The 26,433-nt window shown below is 43.5% G+C and overlaps 1 protein-coding gene across 6 annotated transcripts in view; it reads left to right on the forward strand.

Annotated features, from left to right (window-relative positions):
• The window catches only part of GTF2I (general transcription factor IIi), a 106,898-nt gene that overhangs the window by 77,276 nt on the left and 3,189 nt on the right, over nt 1-26,433 (forward strand). For all 6 annotated transcript variants that reach the window (XM_036112608.2, XM_036112614.2, XM_036112611.2 and 3 more), the window contains 16 exons: nt 298-369; nt 6,057-6,240; nt 7,385-7,443; nt 10,297-10,368; nt 11,410-11,593; nt 12,244-12,302; nt 12,673-12,747; nt 18,884-18,985; nt 19,707-19,772; nt 20,118-20,301; nt 21,423-21,481; nt 21,889-21,969; nt 22,414-22,497; nt 23,070-23,253; nt 24,438-24,466; nt 26,359-26,400. In XM_036112608.2, coding sequence (XP_035968501.1) covers nt 298-369; nt 6,057-6,240; nt 7,385-7,443; nt 10,297-10,368; nt 11,410-11,593; nt 12,244-12,302; nt 12,673-12,747; nt 18,884-18,985; nt 19,707-19,772; nt 20,118-20,301; nt 21,423-21,481; nt 21,889-21,969; nt 22,414-22,497; nt 23,070-23,253; nt 24,438-24,466; nt 26,359-26,400 — 1,536 coding nt within the window. The remainder of the gene's footprint in view (nt 1-297; nt 370-6,056; nt 6,241-7,384; nt 7,444-10,296; nt 10,369-11,409; nt 11,594-12,243; nt 12,303-12,672; nt 12,748-18,883; nt 18,986-19,706; nt 19,773-20,117; nt 20,302-21,422; nt 21,482-21,888; nt 21,970-22,413; nt 22,498-23,069; nt 23,254-24,437; nt 24,467-26,358; nt 26,401-26,433) is intronic.

The following is a 26,433-nucleotide window of genomic DNA, read 5'->3' on the forward strand; positions in this document are numbered from 1 at the left end:
TTACTGAGTTATTAATTTCCATTTTGTCATTGTTTCATTTGTTCTTTTTATTCGGTGTCAGCAATGTTTTTAAGAAACACATTCTGAAATCTTAGAAATAATCTTAGAACAGGAGCGCCTGGCTGGCTCAGGCGGTGGAGGGTGCGACTCCTGACCTCTCAGGGTCGTGTGTTCAAGCCCCATGTTGGGTGTAGAGATTACTTAAATACATAAACTTTAAAAAAATTCATTACTTAATTGACCTAGTTTAGTAATGCCACCAGTTTGAGGATGTTGTATGTTTGTTATTCTTAACAGTGAAGGAAGAGTGGTATGCCAGAATCACTAAATTGCGAAAGATGGTAGATCAGCTTTTCTGCAAAAAATTTGGTAAGTGTGATTTCCCCCATGACTAAAGTATATTACAGAATAAGTTTCCCAAATTTTGCTTTAAGAAAGTAAATACAGTGAAATGATTCACCTCGTTTTCTTTTTTCCCCTTTTTAAAAAACATATAATTAAGAGTTCAGTGATTCATCAGTTGCATATAATACCCAGTGCTCATTACATCATGTGCCCTCCTTAATGCCCATCACCAGTTACCCTATCCCCCCATCCCCTCCACTCCACACTCCCCCCACTCCAGCAACGCTCTTGTTTGTTTCCTATGATTAAGAGTCTTTATGGTTTGTTTCCCTCTCTGATTCTGTTTTGTTTAATTTTTCCCTTCTGTCCCCTATGATCCTATTTTGTTTCTTAAATTCCACACGTGAGTGAGATCATACAATTGTCTTTCTCTGATTGATTTATTTTGCTCAGCGTAATACCCTCTAGTTCCATCCACGTCAAATGGCAAGATTTCAATTTTTTTGATGGCTGAGTAATATTCCAGTGTGTGTGTGTGTGTGTGTGTGTGTGTGTGTGTGTGTGTGTGTGTATACCACATCTTCTTTATCCATTCATCTGTTGATGGACGTCTTGGCTCTTTCCACAGTTTGGCTCTTGTGGACATTGCTGCTATGAACATTGGGGTGCAGGTGCCCCTTTGGATCACTACATTTGTATCTTTGGGGTAAATCCCTAGTAGTGAAATTGCTGGGTCATCCGGGAACTCTAGGCTTGAGGAACCTCCATACTGTTTTCCAGAGTGGCTGCCCCAGCTTGCATTCCCACCAACAGTGTGGGAGGGTTCCCCTTTCTCCGCATCCTCGCCAACATTTCTTGTTTCCTGACTTGTTCATTTCAGCCCTTCTGGCTGGTGTGTCACCTCCAGTTTTCTTTCATTGGTGAATATACATATGTTAATCCTGTACCGGAGGGGAGAGAGCTCTGCAGCGGAAGCGCGAGTTCTCTTCCTGAGTAACTCTGACCCAGTGTCGCTGGTACAGCATCGGGCCCCTCGCAGTCCAGGAGTCCTTTGTCTTTGGCCCCTTCCGCAGCACTTGGCGTGCCTCTCTGTAGGAGCAGGCCTGGGTCACAGTCTGTCCCTGAGGGCTGGTTATCCAAAAACGCGGTGTGCCCCACACTGTTCTCCTCTTACTCCCTGGCCTTGCCGGCTCCCATCCCTGAACACTTGACCATACTTGGGTTTGGTTTGTCACCGCGGCATCTTTTGTTTCCCTGGGCCGCTCTCCCCTGCTTTGTCCTGCCTTCAACAGGGCTGTGTTTCTTCTTTTTCTTGCTTTCACTGTTTTAAACCATTTATATGGACAGTTACGAACCTGGGTGACTGTTGGTTTCTTCCCGTGTCCCTGGTTGTCGTTTTCGTTCTTGATGGCACCTCCCTTTAGTTGAGTCTGTCCAGCTTGGAGTGCTGCCTGACAGCTTGGTGCTGAGTCCTTTGTCTCCTCCCCTGCTGTGCTCTCTCGGCAGCCAGTCCCTCCCATCTCCCATTGTGAGCATATCGGAATCTCTGTTTCCTGATGGCTTTTACATTTAAGTTTCGAGCCGTGGAAACTCCCATTTGACATCAGAACTTTATTTTTTCCCCCCACCTGTTTGGTACCTCTGCAGACTTCACATGTCCGCATTAGGATCTTTGTCCCCCTCTGCACCATGTTCCTTTCCCCGACCATCTGGGGGGCACCACCCTCTCCCCCATTGTCCCAGCCAAAGCCCTGGGAGTCACCCTGGATTTCTCGATTCTCACAAGGCCTCCTGCTGACCGGACTTTGAGCTCAGCCCAAATCCCTACCCTTTTCTTTGCTCCTGTCTCTCACAGCACAGAGCCGGTGCCACAAAGCAGCTAGGTTTTAATCTCATTAAAAACATAAAATGGAGGCATGTCCCTTTTCTGTTTTCTGTTCCATGGCCTCCCTTTGTTCTTGGAATTAACCCCACAATCCCTGGTCATAGCCACCCTGTCTTTCTTCTGATATCACCTCCTGGACTGTCCCACTGGCTCACTTCGTTCTGGCTGTAATGACTGTCTACTTGTCCTTTAAGTGTCGAAGGTCATGCCCTCCTGGGGAGTGTTGCCTTGCTGGGACCTCAGATGTTTTTGTGCCTCTCCTTTTCGTTTACATCTCAATTTAAATGTGGCCGCGTTGGCCTGGTCTTCACTGGGGTACCCATCTACCGCACACCATTAAGCACATCCGGTCTCATCCCCATTTTCGTTCCTCGAAGCACTAATGGTGGTCTTCTGCCTCCCACTACAACGCTGTAGATAATGACAGCCAAGGTCTTGCGTGTCTTGTCTACTGCTAGAACCGTGCTTAGTGCTGGAGTAGGTACTGACCGAATACTTCCTGAAGAGACCAGTGTCACGGACCTGTGTGCTAAAGCCGCCAGAAATCACTGAGCCTTTCAGTCAGGTAGTGTACATTGGACCTCGTTAAATTATGTCACCGAGAAGACCAGAGGACGTCCCGGAGCGCCCCAGCTGCCCTGCACGGGGAAGGCTGTGGTGGAGGGCAGCATGGCTGGCTGGCACGGAGAGTCCCAAGGACTGCAGCGGTTCTCACTGTTCTGCGAGAGAAACCATTTGAGTTTTACCACAAAAAGCCAAGTCTCCTGGGTGATGATTCTTACTTGCCCTGCCATTTCCCGGAGGGGTGCATGGCAGTGGGTGTTAAAGACCTAATAAACCAGCTCTTAGGTATTTCTCAGGTGGCAGCTGTGAACTTAGGTCACTGACTAGATGTTGTTTATCTCTGCTCTTGACCTGGGAATTGAAGGCATTGGGGAGGAGTCTGAATTTTAAGTTTTTTCTCCTGATCCCTGTCCTTGACTACCCAATGTGAATTCAGGACCTTAGTGACAAGTTCTCTCCTCTTAGTACGTCTGGTTGGAAATCAGCTAGTGAGCAATAAACTAAAGCATCTTCCCCACTTTAAAGATCATTTTATTTCCAAGGCATTTAGTAACATGAATCAGGTGAAGAAGGCCACCATAGTGTCATTAGAGTCCAGGAGTATCTGCATGAACAGGTTTAAGCTTTGCCCTCACGTGTGGTTCTGGAAGTTGAGCTTGGGAAAACAGTCGGCCAAACCTGTTAGCACCACTGATGCTTGCCAAACAAGCTGACTTCGGCCTTGTGGAAAGAGGAGGCTGTTGACAAGCCCATGTACTCACTCACACAAAAAGGAGCCAATGGGAAATATTCTGGCTTTGTGTCAGAGCTAAGAAAATAGGTAAGAGCTTACGTGTTGCTACATTATAAACAATAAAAGTCTGGTTCTTTGTTTTTGCTCATGGCCTTAGGTGAGTCTAGGACTGTAGGTAATGTAGAGAGGGTTGCTGTTTTCTCTAAGGTTCCTGAAAGGGAAAGGGGAAAGCTTACGTTTTCTGTAAGTGTCAAACATTGTAAGTGTAGAAGGTTCCACTGCTTCAGCAGAATAGTCCGTTTTAGGCCTTGGGCATCCGTGGACACCTGGGTGCCAGGTGCTGAGAACGCGGCAGAGCCGAAGGCACAGTGGGACTCCCCCAGACACGGGGGGAAAGGTACATAGTACACAAGAGGTGTTATGTCTGGGGACATGAGGGGAATAGGGAGCCAGGCGGATTGTTGTTTTCTCTAGACGAAGCCTCACTGGTGACCAGCTAATGCAGTTGGCCTTCCCCCTTTCCCATAACTTCTGCTCTTCCTCTCTCTACTCCAGCAGTTGATTCTTTTTTATTTTATAGGAATTTCATTAGAATTATGACTATTCTTTTTTGCTATATTTCCCTGAGTAATAATTATTGTATTACGTATCATATCGTATCTCCCAGGTGTGGTGTGAAAGGCTCTACCACATTTCTTGAGGGAGTGTTTCTTTTAACAGTAATGATCTTTATTACACTGTGTGTGGTTTTCTTTCTTTTTTTTTTAAGATTTTATTTATTTATTTGACAGAGAGAGACACAGCGAGAGAGGGAACACAAGCAGGGGGAGTGGGAGAGGGAGAAGCAGGCTTCCTGCTGAGCAGGGAGCCCGACTCGGGGCTTGATCCCAGGACTCTGGGATCACGACCTGAGCCGAAGGCAGACACTTAACGACTGAGCCACTCAGGCGCCCCCTCTGTGTGGTTTTCAAATACACATTCTTATAGCAAAGAGATCCTGGGACACCTGGGTGGCTCAGTCAGTTACGTGTCTGCCTTCGGCTCAGGTCATGATCCCAGGGTCCTGGGATCGAGCCCCGCATTGGGCTCCCTGCTCCGCGGGAAGCTTGCTTCTCCCTCTGCCTGCCACTCCCCCTGCTTGTGTTCCCTCTCTCTGTCTCTCTGTCTGTCTGACAAATAAATAAGTAAAACCTTTTAAGAGAGAGAGAGAGATCCTGTACTGGGGCCCTTCAGATTTGGTGCTAATGAAATTAGGAAGAAGTTAGATGGAAGGCCTTGAATCTTATTAGACCTCTGTTTGAGTGTGGTTTCAGAGCAGAGATTAGAAATTTCATGTTTACACTTTGAAATTCTAATTCTCCACCTATTCAGAACTAGAAAAGCAGTGCAGTGCATTCCCATGTACCCATTTTTCAGAATCAGTGATCATTAAGATTTTTCCACACTGTTCATCTTTTCCTCTTTTTTCCCTTGGTAGGAATATTATAAAGCACGTCACAGGCCACGGCATCATTTATGTTGTGCTCACTGCTCTTTTGTGAATAGTGCTTTCATTTTCTTACACGAGCACCAAGTCATCACGCCTGATACAATTAACCATTCCTTTGTACCCACTCTTGGCCAGTCCGTCTGTGAGTTTCCTCATTCATCTGAAAAGTACCTTTAAAGGTTTGCTTTGAATCTTGGTCTAAACAACACTCTTGCATTAGCATTGGTTGTTATGCTTCTTTTAATCTAAACCAGTCTCTGCTTGCTATTTTTATTTCCCATTCCATGCATTCTTTGCAGAAGTTATTTCCTTTTAATATGCCACACTCATGTAGTTCTGAGGGGTAAAGAACATTCATCTCATGGTTGCAATATAAGTAAAAAATAGAGCCTGCAGTAACTGTGTGTGTGGGAGCCAGCTGTAGGATTATCACACTCAGAGCGCAGCAGAATCGGTCTCCAGAGGATTTGAAAAAGTAGTATCTAAGTTACATTCTTTATTTGCTATGGTAGTTCTCTTATCCTTTTTTTTTTTTTAATTTTTTTTTTTTTTTTTTTTTTAAGATTTTATTTATTTATTTGACAGAGAGAGAGACAGCGAGAGAGGGAACACAAGCAGGGGGAGTGGGAGAGGGAGAAGCAGGCTTCCCACTGAGCAGGGAGCCCGATGTGGGGCTCGATCCCAGGACCCTGAGATCATGACCTGAGCCGAAGGCAGACGCTTAACGGCTGAGCCACCCAGGCACCCCAGTTCTCTTATCCTTTTATTTCTTCCCAAAGATACTGAAAAATCTCTTCTAGGATCTTCAAGCTATTAAGATGGTCTTCGAATCCAGAAACTTCCCTCCACCAGAAGTTACCTCTTGATCATGGGCCATTCATACTTGCCTTTGCTGTACTGAGCCTGTTTCCATAGTTAATGTGTGTGTTTCCAGAGTTTAGTTTGCTTTTCAAAAAGTTGACCACTACCTTGCTTTGGATTGTACTAAACTGTGATTTCATCAGAAGGTTAATCTCCTGAATTGCTTTTCCTTTGTGAAGCTGAAGCCTTGGGGAGCACGGAGGCCAAGGCTGTACCTTACCAGAAATTTGAGGCACATCCTAATGACCTCTATGTGGAAGGACTACCTGAAAACATTCCTTTTAGAAGTCCCTCATGGTATGGCATCCCAAGGCTGGAGAAGATCATACAAGTGGGCAATCGAATTAAATTTGTTATTAAAAGGTAAGATTATAAAATCTCCAGAAACAAATGTAATGCTTTCCTTAATAGAGATTAATTTCATGCAAGTGGGTCTTTTGTTCCCCTCTCCATTGGACTTAATCTCCATATTTAAAATTAAGTTGTATTACAGTTAGGTTCGTTTATTGAGCGAATGTTTATTTAGTATCAGGTACCAGATAGACAGAACTGGGTCCAATAGGAACCCTGTCTTGGGAGACTTATTGTAGAGATAAATGCAATAAGGTGTTACTGGGTGCTTTGAGGGAGAAGGTGAGGGTGGCAGGTAGATGGGTTAGCTGTGCATAGAGTAGTGGAAAGGGGCTTCAAATACAGGGAATAGTAAAAGTAGAGGAAGGGGTCACATAATTGCACCATTCTGTGTGGGAGGAGTGATACCCCGTGGGTATGGGAAGCCAGGCAGATGTGGGCATGTGGAGGAAGGCCTTTGGTCCTGTACTATCAGTGGAGTAATTAAAAGGTTTTAAAGCCAGTTCCTTTTAAAAGAGTTTAGAGGGATGCCTGGCTGGCTCAGTCGGTATGGCTTGCCACTCTTGATTTCGGGTTTGCGAGTTCAAGCCCCATGTTGGGCGTAGAGCTTACTTCAAAAAAAATTATAATCATTTGGATTTGCATTTTAAAAGGATTCTTCTGGCTTGAGTTTGAAGGATAGTGGTGATTTGGGGGCAGGGAGAAAGTGCAGAAGGCCTGGCTTTAATATAGAAGGGTGCGGTAGGGGTAGAATGTGTAGCTCTGGCTTATTCACTGGGGCTTGTGTGTTTGTGTGGTCACTGGGTCTCATTGTATAAGGGAGAGAGGGATCTTTTTAGGACAACGCAGCTAGATATTTCTGACTGTATTGTGGTGGAGCTCATCTGAGGTTTTAGAAACAGTTGAACTGTTGCGGGTGAAACGACTATTTTGCACGGTTGAGCTTCAAATGCCTTTGAGGACATATAGTTCCGAACTGGAATCTGTGAAAATTGCTATTTTCAAAATAATCGAGTCCTCCAACTGATTTTTCCCCCCCACTGGAAATGAGGTTGGAATGAACCATAGTGGCACTCACTGACAGTTCACAGCTGTGTGGGGAAGGCCCCAGGCGTTCCTGCACGCTCTGTTACTCACCTCACCCGTGTTTTTACAGACCGGAGCTTCTGACTCACAGTACTACTGAAGTCACTCAGCCAAGAACGAATACACCAGGTAAGATGGTTGTGAATTCCTTTTTAAAAGCTCAGATCAGTGTTTTTAAGGAATTTGACAATCTTTTAAAGTGATGGAACTCATCTTTTCTCCCTTTCCCCCGAAAATCGTTTGTGGACGCTCAATACAGGCCCTCCTTCATGTATCAGTACACACCCAGGTAGTTTTGGGAAAGCTCAGGCTTTGAATTTAGAACAGTGGTGTTGGGTAGAAATGTGTCATTTTTAATATTCTGGTAGCCAAATCTGTGTTTCAACCTGTAATCAAAATAAATACATGATGAGGTAAAACTGTTGCATATTGTACATTTCGAGTCCGTCTCCCGTCAGTGAAGCACATTTCAAGTGTTTGGTTGCCACATGTGGCTCATGTGGCAGACCACGCAGATTCAGACCTTAATCTTTCTTCACACGGCCCCTGTTCTCTTAATGACAAACACTGCAATTCCAACAGCTGCACTGACCTCAGAGCCCAAGAGAACCTGGAGGTCTCAGTCTCGGTTGTGTGAATGAATGGTTTTATTTTCTTCATCTGGGCTGTAAGTCTGCCTTTATTTCTTTGCCATCTTTTTGTTTACTGTGCATAGTGGCAGAAAAAGTGACCACAGCTTGCATATCTTCTACAGCGTAACAGACTTCTGTTGCCAAGGACTAGGGGGCGTTTCTGAATTCACACGGTTCGTTGTTCTTACAAATACTGCGGCAAAATGGTATACAAGATGTCTGTACTAAATACTGACCGTTCAGCACTGAGGGTACCTGCGGGCAGCCGACGGAGGTCAGCCAGGATGCTGGAGAGATTGTAAAGTCGTTTGTAGTGGCATGCGAAATGGTTGAGAAACACCATACAAGGGAAACCGAATTCTCCTCTGCCAGGAATCCTGCTGGGGAGATGGTGTGATCAGTGAGCATCAGAACCCCCACAGCAACCTCCTCAGCATGCTTTTGAGTTAGGCAAAGAAACAGAGTATTGGTGACGAATGGAAGATTGGGGATGACATAGACTTTGCTGAGGGAAGTAATGGAAAGAGAAATATTCCTGAAGGTAGAACTGGGTTAACATGGATGAGTGTGACTATGATAAAAGTCTCTGTTCAAGTCTTCATTTCTCAAGAGAGACAGCAAATTCCAGGTTGTGATTAATGTGATTGCTGGTTAATAATTCTGATAGTGACTGCAAACGTGAGAATGGTAAAGCTGTACCCAGCACGTTGAGGGCTCCCGTTGTCAGCTGTACTTGATCTCTTGTCCTCTAGCATAGATACTTGAAAAGCCTGTCCTCAAAAGAAAAGTCTCAGTGCTCTGAATCATTAACGATACTTAGCCTTCCACCATTCGTAGGAGACCTTGGCAAGAATTAAAGTTGTCATTCTTCATTCCAGCAAAAATGTTCATCTGGTCTGCCAGTAAACCAGGCATCCGTTTTTTGCTGGGCCAATTCAAGTCAGACTGCGTGACAAGAGTTAGTTACGCCATTAGAAAGGTCTACTTAATTCTTGGCGTGACATGAGATTTGATAAAAGATGTATGCTTGAACACACTGGGGGGGCACTTTGCCCTCAATTTTGTAACAGATACACATGTGTCACATGTGAGAAATTCCTGGAGTTAACCAGATGATTGAGCTTTGAAGGGGCAGAACAGGGAGGGTTACTTGCTTCCCAGGAGGAGTAGTGCAGAGATCTTTACCAGCAGAGGAGGTGTAGGGTGAGGCAGAAACTGGACCAGTGAACAGAAGCTCTTGACCTTGGAGAAGAAGAGTCGCGATGTTTTTTAGTAATGGTTTTTGGTTTGTACCAGACTTCTTCCTCTGGCTGAACGGTTGAGCCACACCATATTAAACCCTTGAGATGGTAGGTTTTCTTTTAAAGTAAGAGTTTTAAAGTACTTCTACAGTAAAAGTAAAGTGTATTACGAGATTTTCCCAGGCCACTGACCTTTAGCATTATTTCCAGAACTTTCCCAGCATTTCCCACTGCCTCTGTCCACAGACACAGATGACTTCCACCCTGAATGTGATCCCTGTGCTCTACCCTACCCTCTTTCTTGCTCTCTCTTTCTCTCTCTTGCTTACTCTCTCGTCTCCTCTCTTTGTCCAGCCCCTCCCATCATCACCCTCCATTGCTTCTCTCCATCCACAGCTCCACCAAACAAGCCCTGAGTGTCTGTTAAGTAAGTGACATCCTACGTGCCTTCTGCAATGGCTTATTTTCCCTTTATTTACAAGGGGATGGTTGTTGTCTTGTGAATAAGGGGAAGGAAATAAGCCAGAATATAGATGAGAGGAGTGTCAAGTCACATCTCCATAATCCCTTTAGTATGTATCTCTCCCGTGTGTTTCTGCAAATACTGAAATTTTGCTTTCTGTGGATTTCTAGCCACACATCGGTTTGATAAGACAAGGAATGCCTGTACAGAAAGCAGATACAATCAAAGCTGTTCTGTGAAGGCGTGGGGTGCCCGGGCCCTTGCACAGCTGTTTTTCCCTGCCCTGACAGGATCCTGTGGTGCTCCTCCAAGGAAGAGCCCTCGAAAACCACTCATTTAGAGCATTCTTAGGAACAAGTTCTTTATTTACAGTGTGAACTGAAATTTGAATTCTGTCTTCCTGAAGTTCTCATGTTTGACAGGTGCAGGGAATCCTTCTTTTCCTTAAGACCCAGAGGTTTTGTTTCTAAACAAAATCAAATTCAGAGCATCACTGGACTGTACACCTGAAACTAATACAGTGTTGTATGTCAGATGGATCTGACTCTTCTAAAAAAGAACATAACCAGGAAGAACGACATCCAACCTAATTTTGTGACAGCACCAAGAAGGAGTGTTGTTAGTTACATTTATTTTTGCTTTCTAGTCAAAGAAGACTGGAATGTCAGAATTACCAAGCTACGGAAGCAAGTGGAAGAGATTTTTAATTTGAAATTCGGTAAGTAAAACCCAGTGATTATGTCTTAGTTTAGAAACCTAAATGAAAGGCAGCATTCTGAATGAATTATAGCAGTTCAGGACCTACGGAAGGAAAGTCCCAGAAACTGGGTTTTCATTTATTTCTGCTACTAAATTCGCTACCTGACCTGAGCAAGTTACTTTATTTCTCTCAGATTAGATTTTCTGGTATGTCCAAATGGGAGAGGAAGGGAGGAGTTGGGGGAAGGCCCAATCCCACTGTCTGCACTTCAAATCTGGCTAACACCGCACGTACAGCAAATAGGTTTCATCATTTGTTTCAACGTAGATTTGTTGACAGCGGTTTCCTGGAGCGCTGTCTTGAGGAGGATTCTGAGGAGATTGATTCAGCAAGAGTGTTTCAGTTGATTGGGTGTGTCTGTCATGGAGAAGGAAGTAAGGAGTGGGAGCGATAGCAGTACCCCCGGGGCCTTCCCATCCATCATTATTAAAAGGTGTTAATGTTTTGTGTCCCGGATCGGGAATCTTCCATCTCTGCCTCTGCTCTCTCTAACTTGATAAGTTCCGCATAGGTGCACCATATGCAGTTTGTATCTGTCAACAGCAGACTTGTCTCTGTCAGTGTGCCGTGGCCCATAGTTCATTTCTGCCCAGAGCACAGAGATCATTTTGACTAATAATGGAACTATCCTTTTGATTTGTTGAAGTGTTAAAATGTCCTTTTTTCAAAATACTTATTTTTTAGGCCCATTCTTCAGTTTTGCACAATATACTATGCAAAATGCTTCCAATAATTGAGTGGGAGACTCCCCTTAAAAAAAAATACTGAGTGGAGATTGCTAGATGGTAGGGCGTCTTTGCATAACACATTTGAGAATGCCCGGATGTTAGCGCGACTTACTGTGGTGATCCTTTTGCAGTTTGTACAAATACCAAATCATTATGCCTGAAACTAATGTAATGTTTTTATGTTAGCTATACCTTGATAAAATGAAAAATTTTTAAAAAAGAATGTCCATAACATTTTACCTTCCATACGTTATGTTCTCTTAACTTGCAGCTCAAGCTCTTGGACTCACAGAGGCAGTAAAAGTTCCATACCCCGTGTTTGAATCAAACCCCGAGTTCCTTTATGTAGAAGGCTTGCCAGAAGGAATTCCCTTCCGCAGCCCTACCTGGTTTGGAATCCCACGACTTGAAAGGATTGTCCGTGGGAGTAATAAAATCAAGTTTGTTGTTAAAAAGTAAGTTCAGTTTGCCCATATGGTCATTTTTGGAATCAGAACAGTAAAGTTCTATTTCCATTTGAAGTTTTTCCTAGCTGTGGGCGACGGCTAAGGCTTTGTCGTCTGGGTTGGAACGCGCAGCTCTGAGCTGCAGCCCTGGCCCGGGCCCCTGCCTTGGCTTATCCTTGAAGCCGTGTAGATTTTCTTCTTCCGTACAAGGAGAAGGGGGACACCTGCCTCGCCGGGGTGGTGTTCGGCTTGGTCACAGACACTGTGCCGACTCTTAGCTTTCCTTAGTACTTGAATGGAGGATGAAGACGCGGATTTGTATCTGCTCCGGTGTTCCTGAGGCACTCGTGGGCAGCTGAGTTTCCGTGCTTGTGTGTCTTACTTATACGTCTGCAGGATTTCCACACTTGTGGAAATTAGTGTCCGTTAATTTTCATTTCACGGAAAAAGTCATTTACTCTTCACAAAATCACGTAGCAGATCATGGTGGGAGGGAAAAGTGAGGGTTGTTTTTGTCCATAATGACAGAATGCACTGTCACATTACAGAATGATGGCCTTTATAAAAAAAAAAAAAAGTCACTGGTCGTGATAATGTTTACTAGCTGTGAAGACCAGTAGTATGCTGGCTATTCTAATATTTCTTGGTTTTCCCTCTAGACCTGAACTAGTTATTTCCTACCTGCCTCCTGGAATGGCTAGTAAAATAAACACTAAAGGTAAGAGATCATACATACTCTGTTATACTTCCGTGCAGTAAAACATTCTTTATTGACATTACCTAAATCACACTGAATCATGCGCTAGCGTCTCTTGGGGGCTTTCAGTTTGTTTCTTTGCTTTTTATGTAATGCACTCCCCCCTCCCCTTTAAAAACATTTCATTGAAAATTTCCTGCTTGTCATCCTCCTTCATTCGTGTTTCCACAGTTTTGTGGAGACTCAGGTAGAGGATTACATTACCAGTTTACTTCTTCAGGTTTCTTTGCAAAAATCCAAACTATATGAATTTTAATAATCTGCTTTTATAAAGCATCCCCTTCTGGTCCCCCCCCCAATATGCAAAAGTGATCATGTGCTTACTTTATAGCCTTGCAGTCGCCCAAAAGACCACGGAGCCCTGGGAGTAATTCAAAAGTTCCTGAAATTGAGGTCACTGTGGAAGGTAAGGCCACTCTGGGGCAGGTTTCTGATGATTCTCCAGTTCACTAAGTATATCCATTAATTCTTCAGTTTACTGTTTGTTTTTATGCAAATGAATTTTTACAAAACCGGGCTTGCCCATGAAGAGAGCTACCTGTGATAAAGCTAAATTTCTGAATCGTTCTGATTGAAATTTTCACAATAGTCTACTATTGTAATAGTTCCTAGAGCACATTGTAATCTTGCAAGAAGATCAAATGCTTTTATTGCCTGCAATAAAGTAAGGTTGCAGAGAGGAACATGTGGGATTCTTTTCTCTCCTTTTCTCCTTTTTTTTGAGTGGGGGGCACAGAGGGAGAGAGAGAATCCCAAGCAGGCTCCATGCCCAGTGTAGGGCTTGAACTCAGAACGCTGAGATCAAGATTTGGACGCTTGACCAACTGAGTCACCCCCACACACACACATACACACACACCACACCCCACACACCCCACACACCCTCCTCCCCCCGCCTTTTGGGCGTTGGTGAGGGAGGGAGAGAGAATCTGAGAATCTTAAGCAGACCATACCCAGTGCAGATCCGATGTGGAGCCTGATCCCACAACTCTGAAAATAGGCTTACTCTTCATCTCAGGGTCGTGAGTTCAAGTCCCATGTTGGGTGTGGAGCCTACTTAAAAAAATAAGTATAAGTAAACTCTTAGTTATCAACTAGATGTTAGGAAAATAGAGAAACGAAGGGTTCATGTAATATGTTAATGTGATTGGGTCTTTAGAAGTAAGGTTACCAGGTAGAAATTAGAATTGTATTCTGTTGTAAACAACTGGTTTTACAAAGAGGGAGATGCCTGTTTTTCTACATAAAAGAAATTCTGAAGGTAAGTTACCCTTTAGTAGCTCAAAAATTATGAGACTGCCTCTGGGTTTCCTCTTGTCCTTTCTTTCATGGATACAAGAAGACCAATTGAGCTCCAGGTTCAGATGTACATAGAAGGCAAGACATAGGGGAGATGGAGTACCAGACCTGCCTGGACCCATTGTCTGCAGAAGCAGGAAGCATTCTAGAATCCCCTAGCAGATTGATTCTCAGGTCTCTTGGCTGGGCGGGGAGAATTTAAAACAAAATAATGCACAGGCTCTGGTGCTAACATGTTTGGGTTTTTAAGTCTGGGCTCCATCATTCGTCGTTTAGGCAGATTACTGAAAGTCTCTTCTTCAGTTAGTACATCTGTAAAACGGTAATAAGAATGGTACTTAACTCATATGCTGTTTTTTAAATTGAGATATACTTCACATAAATTTCACCATTTTATTTTTTTTAATTCACTGCTTAAAATACACAATTCAGTATATTCATAAGGTTGTGCAACCGTCAGACCAGTCGAACTCCAGAACCTTTTCATCACCCAGGAAAAAGCCCCCATACATATAGCAGTTGCTCCCCATCTCCCCTTCCCTGCAGCCCCTGGGAACCACTCATATACTTTTTTGTCTCTGGATAAGCCTATTTTCTACATTTCATGTAAGTGGAAGGACAGTGGGTGATCCTTTGTGACTGGCTTCTTTCACTTGGCGGAATGTTTTCCAGGTTCATCTGGCTTGTAGCTTGTCCCAGTACTGCAGTCCTTCCCCTCTGTCCACTTTTTAAGATTTGTGGTTAAATATATATAACAAAGATTGACCCTTCTAATGGTCTACATTTTTTAAATGTACAGTTCTGTGCATTAAGTGCATTCACATTGTTATGCAACTGTCACGACCATCACCACCATCCGTCTCTTGAACATTGTCCTCTTCCCCTGTCAAAACTGCCCGGTCAACACTGAATCCCCTTCATTTAAGTAACTGCTACACCTTTCTCCACCACAGCTCCGTGTTCGACAGCAGCGCACCAAGTGTTTGAGTTTCTCCACATACTTGCCACCACTTTTTATTTTCTGTTTCTTATTTTTTAAAGATTTAATTTATTTGAGAGAGCAAGCAAGCGAGCATGAGCAGGGGGAGCGGGAGGGGCAAAGAGAGAGGGAGAAGCAGATGCCCCGATCATGCTGGGGCTCGATCTCAGGACCCCGAGATCATGACCTGAGCCAAAGACGCTTAACCGCCTGAGCCACCCAGGCACCCCTTCTGTTTCTTATTTTTTAGATAATATCCATCCTAATAGGTGTCCATTTCTTTTTCTTGGTGCCTAATACCACATTGGTTTATGTACCACATACTGTTTATCCATGTACCACATTTTGTTTATCCATTTATCAGATGGACATTGGGGATGTTTCTGGTTTGGGGTATTAAGAATAATGTTATGGGGCGCCTGGGTGGCTCAGTCGTTAAGCGTCTGCCTTCGGCTCAGGTCATGATCCCAGGGTTCTGGGATCGAGCCCCGCATCGGGCTCCCTGCTCGGCAGGAAGCCTGCTTCTCCCTCTCCCACTCCCCCTCCTTGTGTTCCCTCTTTCGCTGTCTTTCTCTGTCAAATAAATAAATAAAATCTTAAAAAAAAAAAAAAAGAATGTTACTATGAGCATTCACATAGAAGTTTTTGTATAGGGGCGCCTGGGGGGCTCAGTCAGTAAGCGTCTGCCTTCAGCTCAGGCCATGATCCCAGGGTCCTGGGATCGAGCCCCGCGTCGGGCTCCCTGCTCGGCAGGAAGCCTGCTTCCCCCTCTCCCTCTCCCACTCCCCCTGCTTGTGTTCCCTCTCTCTATGTCAAAATAAATAAATAAATAAAATCTTTATTTCTTTCAATTTAGAAACAATGGGCATTTTTTTATAAGATTTTAATTATTTGTCAGAGAGAGAGAGACACACACATAAGCGGGTGAGCGGCAGGCAGAGGGAGAAGCAGGCTCCCCGCTGAGCAGGGAGCCTGATGTGGGGCTCGATCCCAGGACCCCAGAATCATGACCAGAGCCGAAGGGGGAGCCACCCAGGCACCCCATAAATAAAAAATCTTTAAAAAAAAAAAGATTTGGGGCGCCTGGGTGGCTCAGTCGTTAAGCGTCTGCCTTCGGCTCAGGTCATGATCCCAGGGTCCTGGGATTGGGCTCCGTGCTCGGCGGGAAGCCTGCTTCTCCCTCTCCCACTCCCCCTGCTTGTGTTCCCACTCTCGCTGTGTCTCTGTCAAATAAATAAATAAAAAATCTTTGAAAAAAAATAAATAAAAAAGTTTTTGTATGGACATAAGTTTTTAATCTCCATTTATTTTTTGAGGGTTTGATTATTAAATACAAATAAATATTATCTAGAATGCTCTCGTGTAAATGCTGATACTTTTCTTGCTTTGCAGTAGAATCAGCAAGGGAGACAAGATAGGAATGGGATGCTCTTTAGGTTGGGTAATAAACCCATTTATTATACATACCAGCTTAGAAACCCATTGTTTCGGGACACGTGGGTGGTTCATTTGGTTAAGCATCTGCCTTCGGCTCTGGTCATGATCCCGGGGTCCTGGGATCGAGCCCCACATCAGGCTCCCTGCTCAGCGGGGAGCCTGCTTCTCCCTCTGCCTGCCGCTCACCCGCTTGTGTGTGTGTGTCTCTCTCTCTCTCTGACAAATAATTAAAATCTTAAAAAAAAAGCCCATTGTTTCTAAATTGAAAGAAATACTATCCAAGTATTAGACCCTCACTTCGCACACTATACTTTTGGTTTCTAATTCAAAAGGAGAGGACTAAGGTCGGTGATGGCTTGGTGATAAAATGGTTTTGACCTTCAGATTAACAGAGAATAGGTTTATATTACGTTCCCCATGCCATAGAGGTCCTTGTCCCACGATAACTTTCTGTTGCTTCACCAAGTCTATAAATGGACTCTGAATTTAAGTAATATTTGTTAAAATATCATAAAGTAGTCATTAGTATTTTAAGGTGATGTATGTAGTAAAAGCTGTGTCCATGTCCAGGAACTTTTTGGCAATTTAGTGGTGGGGGGAGGTATTTTGCTTGCACCGTACTAATACTCTGTTTTAAATTATACGTCATGCTTGTTTGGAATTGTTTTACTTTAAAAAATAAATGTATATAATTTATACACAGTAAAATGTACCCATTGCGGTTGTAGGGTTTGAGTTTTGGAAAATGTTGGTGCCACCACTTTAGTCAATTTTTGAAACATCTCTATCACCCTGCCCTGCTCCCCGCAGGCCACAGTAGCCGGGCCCACGGGCAACCCCAGTCTGCTTTTTTTTTTTTTTTTTTTTTAAGTTTTATTTATTTATTTGACAGGCAGAGATAGCGAGAGCGGGAACACAAGCAGGGGGAGTGGGAGAGGGAGAAGCAGACTTCCTGCCAAGCAGGGAGCCTGACGGGGGGCTGGATCCCAGGACCCTAGGATCGTGACCTGAGCTGAAGGCAGATGCCCAATGACCGAGCCACCCAGTGCTCTCCACCCCTCACCCGGTCTGCTTTTTCGTCACCACGGAATGCTTTTGCCTGTTCTGGAATTTCATATAAATGGAATCCTACTGGCTCTACTCTTTATGGCTTGCTTCTTTTTCTCAGCATAATGCTTTTTGATTTAACACTCGTGGCATATTTCAGTATCCCCTTTTTATTGTGGAGTATTCCTCCATGGTGTGGCTTCACCACATTTTGTTTATACATTTGTCAGTGGACATTTGGGTTTGTTTCCAGCCTTGTCTAAAAACGATCCTGCGAACATTTGTGTACAAAGTGCAGCATATGTTCTCCTCTTGAGGAGGTATTTAGAAGCACAGTCGTGGAGCTGTTCACGTTCTGCGAGACTGCCGAACAGTCTTCCGAAGTGGTTTTGTCATTTTACACTCCTGCCAGCAGTGGATGCCTTCCAGTTGCCACCCATCCTCCCCGTCCTCGGCATTTGTCATTGTTTTAAATTTAGCTTTTCCAGTGGGTGTGTGGTGCTATTTCACTTAACTGTAAACCTGAATGCTGCTTTATTAATGTAGACTAAGAACTAGATATTTCAGTCAAGTCCATTCTGTCTGCTGCTCCCAAGTTCCTTCCCGTCTCACCCTGTTATCGAAGGCTTGCCTCATGAGTACGGAGCCTAAGCAGAGGTGTGAGCTGGCTTAGTAACCCTGTGCAGGGCTCTGGTGACGGGCTGGACTGATTGCTCTTCCCGATTATACCCGCCAGCTAGCCCAGGCTGCTAGTTTGCTTTCCTCACTATGCCATCTTAAGAAAGGTGTTGTTTTATTCAGGAGTTTTGAAATAATTAAAGAGTAGAATGTTGGTTCTTGACATTTATTTCATTTGTTTAAGATTTTATGTATTTGTTTTAGAGAAAGAGCACGCACGCGCTTGAGTGGGGGGAGGTGCAGAGGGAGGAGGACAAGCAGACCCCGTGCTGAGCACGAGCTAGATGCAGGGCTCTGTCCTAGGACCCTGAGATCATGACCTGAGCCGAAATCAAGATCAGACGCTTAACCGACTGAGCCACCCAGGCGCCCTGAAAGCCCAGAGTCTACAGATACTCTGCAAATTGGGAAATTCGGCGTTGGAAGATGTATCTTTAGAATGTTGGTTATTTTCTAAAGAAATCTGAGGAACCTTAATTTCTTTCTTTTTCCCATTATTTTGGCTCTTTTGTTCTTAAAGATTGCTGGCTGGCTTCAGATTTAAATAAACTCACTATTTAAGCATTAGGTGACCTACATAAAGAAGAGTCAGGTCCTGGTTTTATAAGAATAACTTAAACTAATAGTCCGTTTCATTCAATGGAAGAACAACCAGTTTCCTATAACACTGTTTCTAATTTGTACTAAGAATTCAAAGGAAGGATGTGTCCAGAGTCAGCTAGAGAATCCAAAGGAAGGCTTCAGAGTGGGGATAGTATCTGAAGTTGGATTATGTTCATGGGTTGAAAGAAAAACGCATAAGCAAACGTAGCTACCCCAAAATTAGATGGCTCCAAAAGGGTGCGTTGAAGCATTAAGTGAGTTGAAAATTTGTCAGATCTTCCAGAAAGCTAATTCTGGTTGGGACGAAAATGGCCGAAGGTAGGGACGGAAGTAGAAAAATGGATGGAGGCTGTAGCAGGGGCCTCGGTGCCCATTTGCATTGGTAGTGCTTATGTACTGTTTGAACTTAACGTGGTTTTCCAGGGGCATCACAAGCAGTGCTTAAACATGATGAGGTGCATGTATTGATTATGATTTTTTCCTTTTAATTCTTCTTTAGGCCCTAATAACAGCAACCCTCAAACCTCCGCGGTTAGAACCCCTACCCAGACTAATGGTTCTAATGTTCCCTTCAAGCCTCGAGGGAGAGAGTTTTCCTTTGGTAAATATGAATTCTTTTTTTCTTAATTTCATCATTTTAAATAAAAGGAACCAATACACTTTATTTTTCTAGGTGAATTGTTTTTTATTTGGTAAGTTGGTATATATGAGCTATTAAAGGTACTATAATGGCTACTTAACCCCTCGGTGCCTCAGTTTCTGGATTTGTAAAGTGGGGATAATACTACTTCCTGCCTCGTGGGGTTATGATGAGGATTGCAAGTACTAAGTTAAAGGGTAGAACCATACCTGGCACATAGAAGGTGCTGTCATTTTTTGGGAGGTTTCTTGGTTTTCGTTTGTTTTTTATTTTTAGCCTCTGTCATTTGTTGCCAGTGTATTAGTAATACAGTGAAACCGTTTAATAATGTAGGATTAGAGTAGTTGCCAGGACATGACTGTGCTAAAAACCTGTGTATTTTTTTTGTACTTCTCTCTTTTTTTTTTTTTTAAGATTTTATTTATTTATTTGAGAGAGAGAGAATGAGAGGGAGGAGGGTCAGAGGGAGAAGCAGACTCCCCGCTGAGCAGGGAGCCTGATGTGGGACTCGATCCCGGGACTCCAGGATCATGACCTGAGCCGAAGGCAGTCACTTAACCAACTGAGCCACCCAGGCGCCCTTTTTTGTACTTCTTAAAGATGCACAATAAAATAAGAAACTGCTGGGCATAGATGTATTTTGCGAAGTATTGCTACTAACTGTCTTGTGTTTCACTTGCAGAGGCCTGGAATGCCAAAATCACGGACCTAAAACAGAAAGTTGAGAATCTTTTCAATGAAAAATGCGGTAAGTTTATTTTGAAATATTAGTGCTAAAATGTGTGGTAGCCTTTTTCACGTAGTCTAAGAATGTGTTCAGAATAAAATGTGCAGCGTTGAAATGTTACCGTCATGGGAAGTGCATGTGTTTTGCGAGCATGGATGCCATCATTTCTCCCACTTTTCTGAGCACTGCAGAATTGAACACGTTTTTCTAAAATTGAAAGTAATACGATTTTTCAAAAAAATATATATAATTTTAGTAGCTGCAAAATGTAATTTAGAAAGGATTTTTTTTCTTTTTTTACAAAGGTTGAGTTTTGAAAAGTGACGAACATGAGAAAGAATAGAAACGTCTGTGTGTGTTTTACAGGCGAAGCCCTTGGCCTGAAGCAAGCTGTGAAAGTACCGTTTGCATTATTTGAATCTTTCCCAGAAGACTTCTATGTGGAGGGCCTGCCCGAGGGCGTGCCGTTCCGGCGGCCGTCCACCTTTGGCATTCCAAGGCTGGAGAAGATACTCAGAAACAAGGCCAAGATTAAGTTCATCATTAAAAAGTAAGGGCAGTAAGCTGAAAGGAGGCTCGCCGAGTGGCGGCAGTGCTCTGACGCGGGCAGATTGGTGCTTGGGTTCACCTTTGTATCAAGACCTCATTAGCTCTAGGAGGCAGAAAAGAAGGCTCTTTAAGCTACTTTTGTAGATCTGTTAAGTGTTTCGTAACTGGTTATCAGAGGGAAGGAGGGCTGTAGCTTGTCCGAGGGATGACAGCTTGATTTTGTTCAGTGTACCACACTGTCTTACTGTTAAGTGGTTGCTGCTGCTGGGGTCTAAGCAGTTGTTCAGTTTTGTAAAGCCCTGTGATTTCTCCAGCTTACAGAATATTTTTTCTTTCTTTCTTTAAGTTTATTTATTTTTTTTAGTAATCTCTACACCCACTGTGGGACTTGAACTCATGACCTCGAGATCAAGAGTCGGATGCTCTTCCATCTGAGCCCACCAGGCGTCCCCAGAATATTTTAAATTTCTGTTGGCTTTGGAGGTCTATGAATTAGGCCAACACAATTGAAGTGGATGGGAATAATCAGAAGTTAAAAATATATGTTAATGTTCAAGAATTATTTGAACTTAATGGAAGTGAATTTTAGGTGTCATTTATTAACGCTTGCTTCTGAGTCACAGCGGTATTGTCAGGTGCTCAAGCTGACGCTGCCGACGACATCGGCCACCTTCTGTACCTCTGGCCGGGGCTGCAGGGGGCTGCAGGGGGCTGGCAGCAGGTAGCTAAGGCCTCTGCTTCTGCGTCTTCCTAGAGAAAAGACTCGCACTTAAGTTTTCACGAGCTTGTCCTCTGTTTCCATGCTGCCCGCGTACAGCGTGTTCCCTGTTTCCATTCTCAAGTCTAGCACTGGATCCTTCCAGGATATATGGTGGAAACCATGGGAAAGAGAAACTAATTGAAGCTAGACGGACCTGGGTTGGTGTTGTGATCATGATTAGGATTGGGGTTTTTGTATATGTTTCTTTAGACGAGGGACATGTTCTTTCTGTTCTTCCATTACTAAGAATTGAATGTATATGTACAGAAAGTAAATGGTTCTTTTAAATCTTTGTTTAATTTTAACGTTTTACTATGGGATTATTAGCACACAATGTTTTTTTCTCCCTTCCTGTTTTTCAGGCCTGAAATGTTTGAGACCGCAATTAAGGAGAGCACCTCCTCCTCGAAGAGCCCTCCGAGTGAGTGTCCTTGTTATAGAACGTGTGCTGTGGGAAACTTACGTTGCAGCAGTAATTTTAAAAGAATTGTTGAAAGAACAGCTACTGAGTTAAAACCAAGAATGCTCATTAAAGATTGTGGTTTTGACTGATTTACAATTTTGAGTTTATTTAATAAATGAGAATCTTTGTATGTCTGATGCTGTACTGAGCACAGTGAGAAAGAGAAAAGAGTGTGGGGCGGGGGTGGGGGGGTGGGGAGCAGTCTTTCAGGAAGCTTAATTCCCCCAGAATGACAAAGTATACCATCAGATGGACCAACCCTTACACAGAATTGGGTTAAATACGTAGTCTGAATTTTAAGCGCATCAGTAGAGCTGGTTTAATTACATTTTGTGTGTGTTCTAATCTGAAGTTTCCATTTTAAGGAAAAATAAATTCATCGCCCAACGTTAATACTACTGCATCAGGTGTTGAAGATCTTAACATCATTCAGGTGACGATTCCAGGTACGATTTCTCTGCCTTTCTCTCGCTTGTGGGGTTTTCCGTGTTCGGATTTTCACTCGACTGACTGGGGTTCCCGGGACTCGCTCTGTGCCATGCTGTGCCCCTGTCCGCCCTGCAGAGAGCGCTCACCAAACACATCACCTCGTCGGTTCCTTCCCAGAAAGCTCTAGGCAGTTACCAGACGCAGAGTGAGCTAGTACCTAGTGCCTTGTTGAGGAAATCTGTACAAAAGAGCCGGCGGAGCTCCTTGTAACGGGCACAGAGGCATCGCGTTTTCAGTTTGTTGTTAGAGTCAAATCACTTGGTTAAGTCATTTCAATCTTGATTAGTGTAAAATACTTAAATCTTCCCAAGACATGAAGCGAGTTCACTCAGAGCACCTAAAAATTGACCTGGAATTAAAATTGCATTATTTAGCTATGACCGTCCTCTTGCCTTTTCTAGATGACGATAACGAAAGGCTGTCAAAAGTTGAAAAAGCGAGACAGCTCAGAGAGCAAGTGAATGACCTCTTCAGTCGGAAATTTGGTGAGTTTCGCATTTGCATAGTGCTGTTGCAATAAGCTAGGACATTTCCTTCCAGTGAGAACTGAATGGTAGATTATGCTCGGATAGCTGTTGTCTTCTGTATAAAATGAAATGAAGTTGAAATGCAGGTGTTCAGGGCACCTGGGTGGCTCAGTCGTTAAGCGTCTGCCTTCGGCTCAGGTCATGATCCCAGGGTCCTGGGATCGAGCCCCGCATCGGGCTCCCTGCTCCGCTGGAAGCCTGCTTCTCCCTCTCCCACTCCCCCTGCTTGTGTTCCCTCTCTCGCTGTGTCTCTGTCAAATAAATTAAAATCTTAAAAAAAAAAAAGAAAAAGAAATGCAGGTGTTCGGGTTTCTCTAAAGTTTTTTCCTAAGGAAACCTTAGCTGTGTTAAACTCTCGATGATGGTCGCCATCAAAGCGAGTAGAACTGAGGTTCAGAGGTAAGGTTGTTTGACGTGTACGTTGACTATCATTAACTGCGGGGACTGTCCTTAATGTTGCTCGTGTGCTTTCTAACCACTTCGGAGATGATAGGTTGACCTGTGCTTTTATGCTGTTTGTCTTGTCCTAGGTGAAGCTATTGGTATGGGTTTCCCTGTGAAAGTTCCCTACAGGAAAATCACAATTAACCCTGGCTGTGTGGTGGTTGACGGCATGCCCCCTGGAGTGTCATTCAAAGCCCCCAGTTACCTGGAAATCAGCTCCATGAGGAGGATCTTAGATTCTGCTGAGTTCATTAAATTCACTGTCATTAGGTAAGTGAGCCTTCCCAGCTTGTTCGTAAGAATGACTCTGTCCATCATGAGGCTAAGTCATCTTCCAGAATGTAGTCCTAGGTAATAATAGAATCAAATTTTCCGTATAACACATAAAATACTTGAGTTCTTCTACTGTGAGATTCTCTTCTCCCTGAGCTGACTCTTAATTCTCCTGTTTTTAAGGCAAGGGCTTAGTGAACCTTTGCCCATGGACCAGACCCAGCCTGTTGCCTGTTTTTATAAAGCCTTATTAAAACACAGTTACATACAGTTGGCAGTACATAGCGTCTACTGCAGCTTTCAGCTTACAGGGGTGAAACGGGGCAGTTGGGACAGAGACAGTTGATCCGCAAAGCCGAAAATATTTACTGGCTGACCCACTACAGAAAACAGTTGGCCAGCCTGTGTCTTAGGAACGTCATCCCAGGCTCAAGTCAGACAGGGATCTGATCCCAAGTCAGGTCATTCTGTCTCCTTGTCTGTACCATAAAAGTGTAGTTGTCACCTTTGAGAATGGGCTCCTTATCCACAGAGCAGGAATGATGATTATACCTACACTCTAACAGCATCGTGAGATCACATTAATACGTGTTCGTCCAGTAGGTGTTCCGCAGACGTCCTCTTTTCCATCTACCTAAGCAAGAGTCCATGTCATCTTCACCCTTTCCAGCTCCCCAAAACTTTGCCATCACTAAATCTTCCCAGTCGGTTCATTGTTAAATTCCCACTGTTTCTAGTACCAATCACTTAGGACTGGCTCTTGGAAATAGCCCATGTGGTAACCTCCCAAGGCTTTTGTCATCCGCTTATCTTCTCCCAGTACCCTTTCCCTAAAAATCCCATTTTTGTCCCACTTAACCCGTGTCCATGGTCCATGCTCTTCCCCAGGGGTCTGGATAAAAGCTTGCTTCCATTAGATTATGTCACTGAAATTACTGTATTCTTTTTTTCTTGGCTTCTGTTGTTTTCACCATCTTTAGTGTGGCCTTATCTAATGATGGTGTGTAGTAGTTATATGTCTATCTATTCAAAGATTAAAAAGTGTAAGATTGAAACGTAGTTGGGTAACATTGCTCATTCTAACATGTAAGTGACTTGAGTTAAATATTAGTTAAACTGAATATACATGTAAATTTTGTAGAACAAAAATAAACTGTTACATAATTTGTTTCTCCCTTTAGACCATTTCCAGGACTTGTGATTAATAACCGTGAGTAAATTTCATGAAGTCTTTTCCTTTCTTCTTTTCTGGGGTGGGAGAGACTGTGTGCATGTGCCTTTGCTCACAGAATGTAGTGTTTTACCCCCCCTCCCGCAGTAACCTGGCAGAGCTGGTGGTGTAGCCTCAGGGTCAAGGCACCAGGCACTTTTCTACGTGTAAAATGGGGTTCGTTGCTTAGCCTTTTAAATCTCAGTTTATTCGTTCATAAAATGGTGATATTAGTGCCCATTTTGAGAGTCTTCGAGCAGTTTAAATAACTCCTTTGGTGTCAAACATCTTAAACAGGGATTAGCGAGTTCCTGCCTGTGTTTGTAAATAAAGTATTATTAGAACATTTCCTGGCCTCTTTGCTTATGGCGGAGTTGGGAAGCTGCAAGAGACCATTGTGACCTGCAGAGACTGAGATATGCACTAACTAGCTCTTTATGAAAAAGTTTGTTGACCCCTAACGTAGAGCCGTACTTTATGTGCTCAAGAAGTACGATCTGAATTTGATAATATTACTGCAGTTCCTTTACTATTATTGTGTAATTGCTGTGCTGAAACAAGTAGGTCTTTTAATGTGATGTCGCTTGCTTCTGTTAATATTTAAGCCAGTATCTGGCACAGGTTGGGCTCTCAAATATTGTTGCACGAACAAATGTATGTGGTTTTCCAATTCCCTGATGTTCGTAACATTTAAAACTGCATTTTTAGCAAATACTATACATACGTGTCTTACGTTCTATTAACTTTATTAAAGTTTTTCACAAGTGAGAATTCTCTTTCCCCAATACCGTTAGAGCTTCAGTCTCTTTTCCAGTTGGTATTACTAATCTAACTCTAAAACCCATCTACACTGAGTACTCAGTTCTGTAGTTTATTTGCTGGGAGAGCATAAGCCCCTCCAGTGTCATGTTACGGAGTTTCCGGGGCCCCTGGAGCAGCAGAGCCATCCCCCCCCCCCCCCCCGGGAAATCAGGCACTCACTGTAGATGCCCCCTGCCCTCCTGTCCTGCTTCACGCTGTTGGCCCTGTTTGGGCCTTCACTCTTCAGGGTCATAGATTTTGTTCTCTCTCTTCTGCCTCCCAAGTTTTGGGTTTCACTTTATCATAAAATGTATTCATTTGGTTGTACCCCTAAACCATGAGTTCTTTTTTTATAGGTTCTATTTTTAATATATTCTCTTTCTTGGCCAAATAGGTTAGTATCCAGTAGTGTCAGTGATGAAAGAGGACATAGGCCCTGCTTCATAGATCTTTAATCCTCTTTCTGACATTCTACTTAAATCACACCAGGGAACTTGGTCATTTAAAGAAATCCAATGATGGTTTTTTCCTTCAGATTTTTTTTTTTTTTATTAATCCCAGTGCATCTGTCTTCTGTGTAATTTTTAGTTTCAAAGAGTATTGTATTTTAAGCATCCCTTCCCTTACGTTTAAAATTAAGTTCAGTTTTGTTCTCATCCTTGTGCAGTAGTGTTTAGTAGAACTTTCCGGTAATTACTATGAATTAGTTATTCTGACGGGACATACCAGAGCTCTTAATACATGTTCCCTTCTTGTCATAAGGAAAATAGTGCCGGGGCACCTGGGTGGCTCAGTCGTTTGAGCGTCTGCCTTTGGCTCGGGTCATGATCCCGGGGTCCTGGGATCGAGCCCCGCGTCGGGCTCCCTGCTCAGTGGGGAGTCTGCTTCTCCCTCTCCCTCTGCCTGCCTCTCTGCCTACTTGTGCTATCTCTCTGTCAAATAAATAAATAAAATCTTTAAAAAAAAAAGGAAAATAGTGCCTGTTACGGCAAGGTTGAAGCATCCAAATAGAGAATGTATGTAAAAATGCTTTCCCATTGTAACCGCATATCATTAAATTATTGTTTAAATCATTCTGCTTTTTTTTTCAGAGTTGGTTGATCAGAGTGAGTCAGAAGGCCCAGTGATACAAGGTAAATTCAGCAGGGTCAAACAGAAATATTCCT

This window comes from Halichoerus grypus, chromosome 6 (assembly GCF_964656455.1).
Source record: "Halichoerus grypus chromosome 6, mHalGry1.hap1.1, whole genome shotgun sequence".
Classification (NCBI taxonomy): domain Eukaryota; kingdom Metazoa; phylum Chordata; class Mammalia; order Carnivora; family Phocidae; genus Halichoerus; species Halichoerus grypus.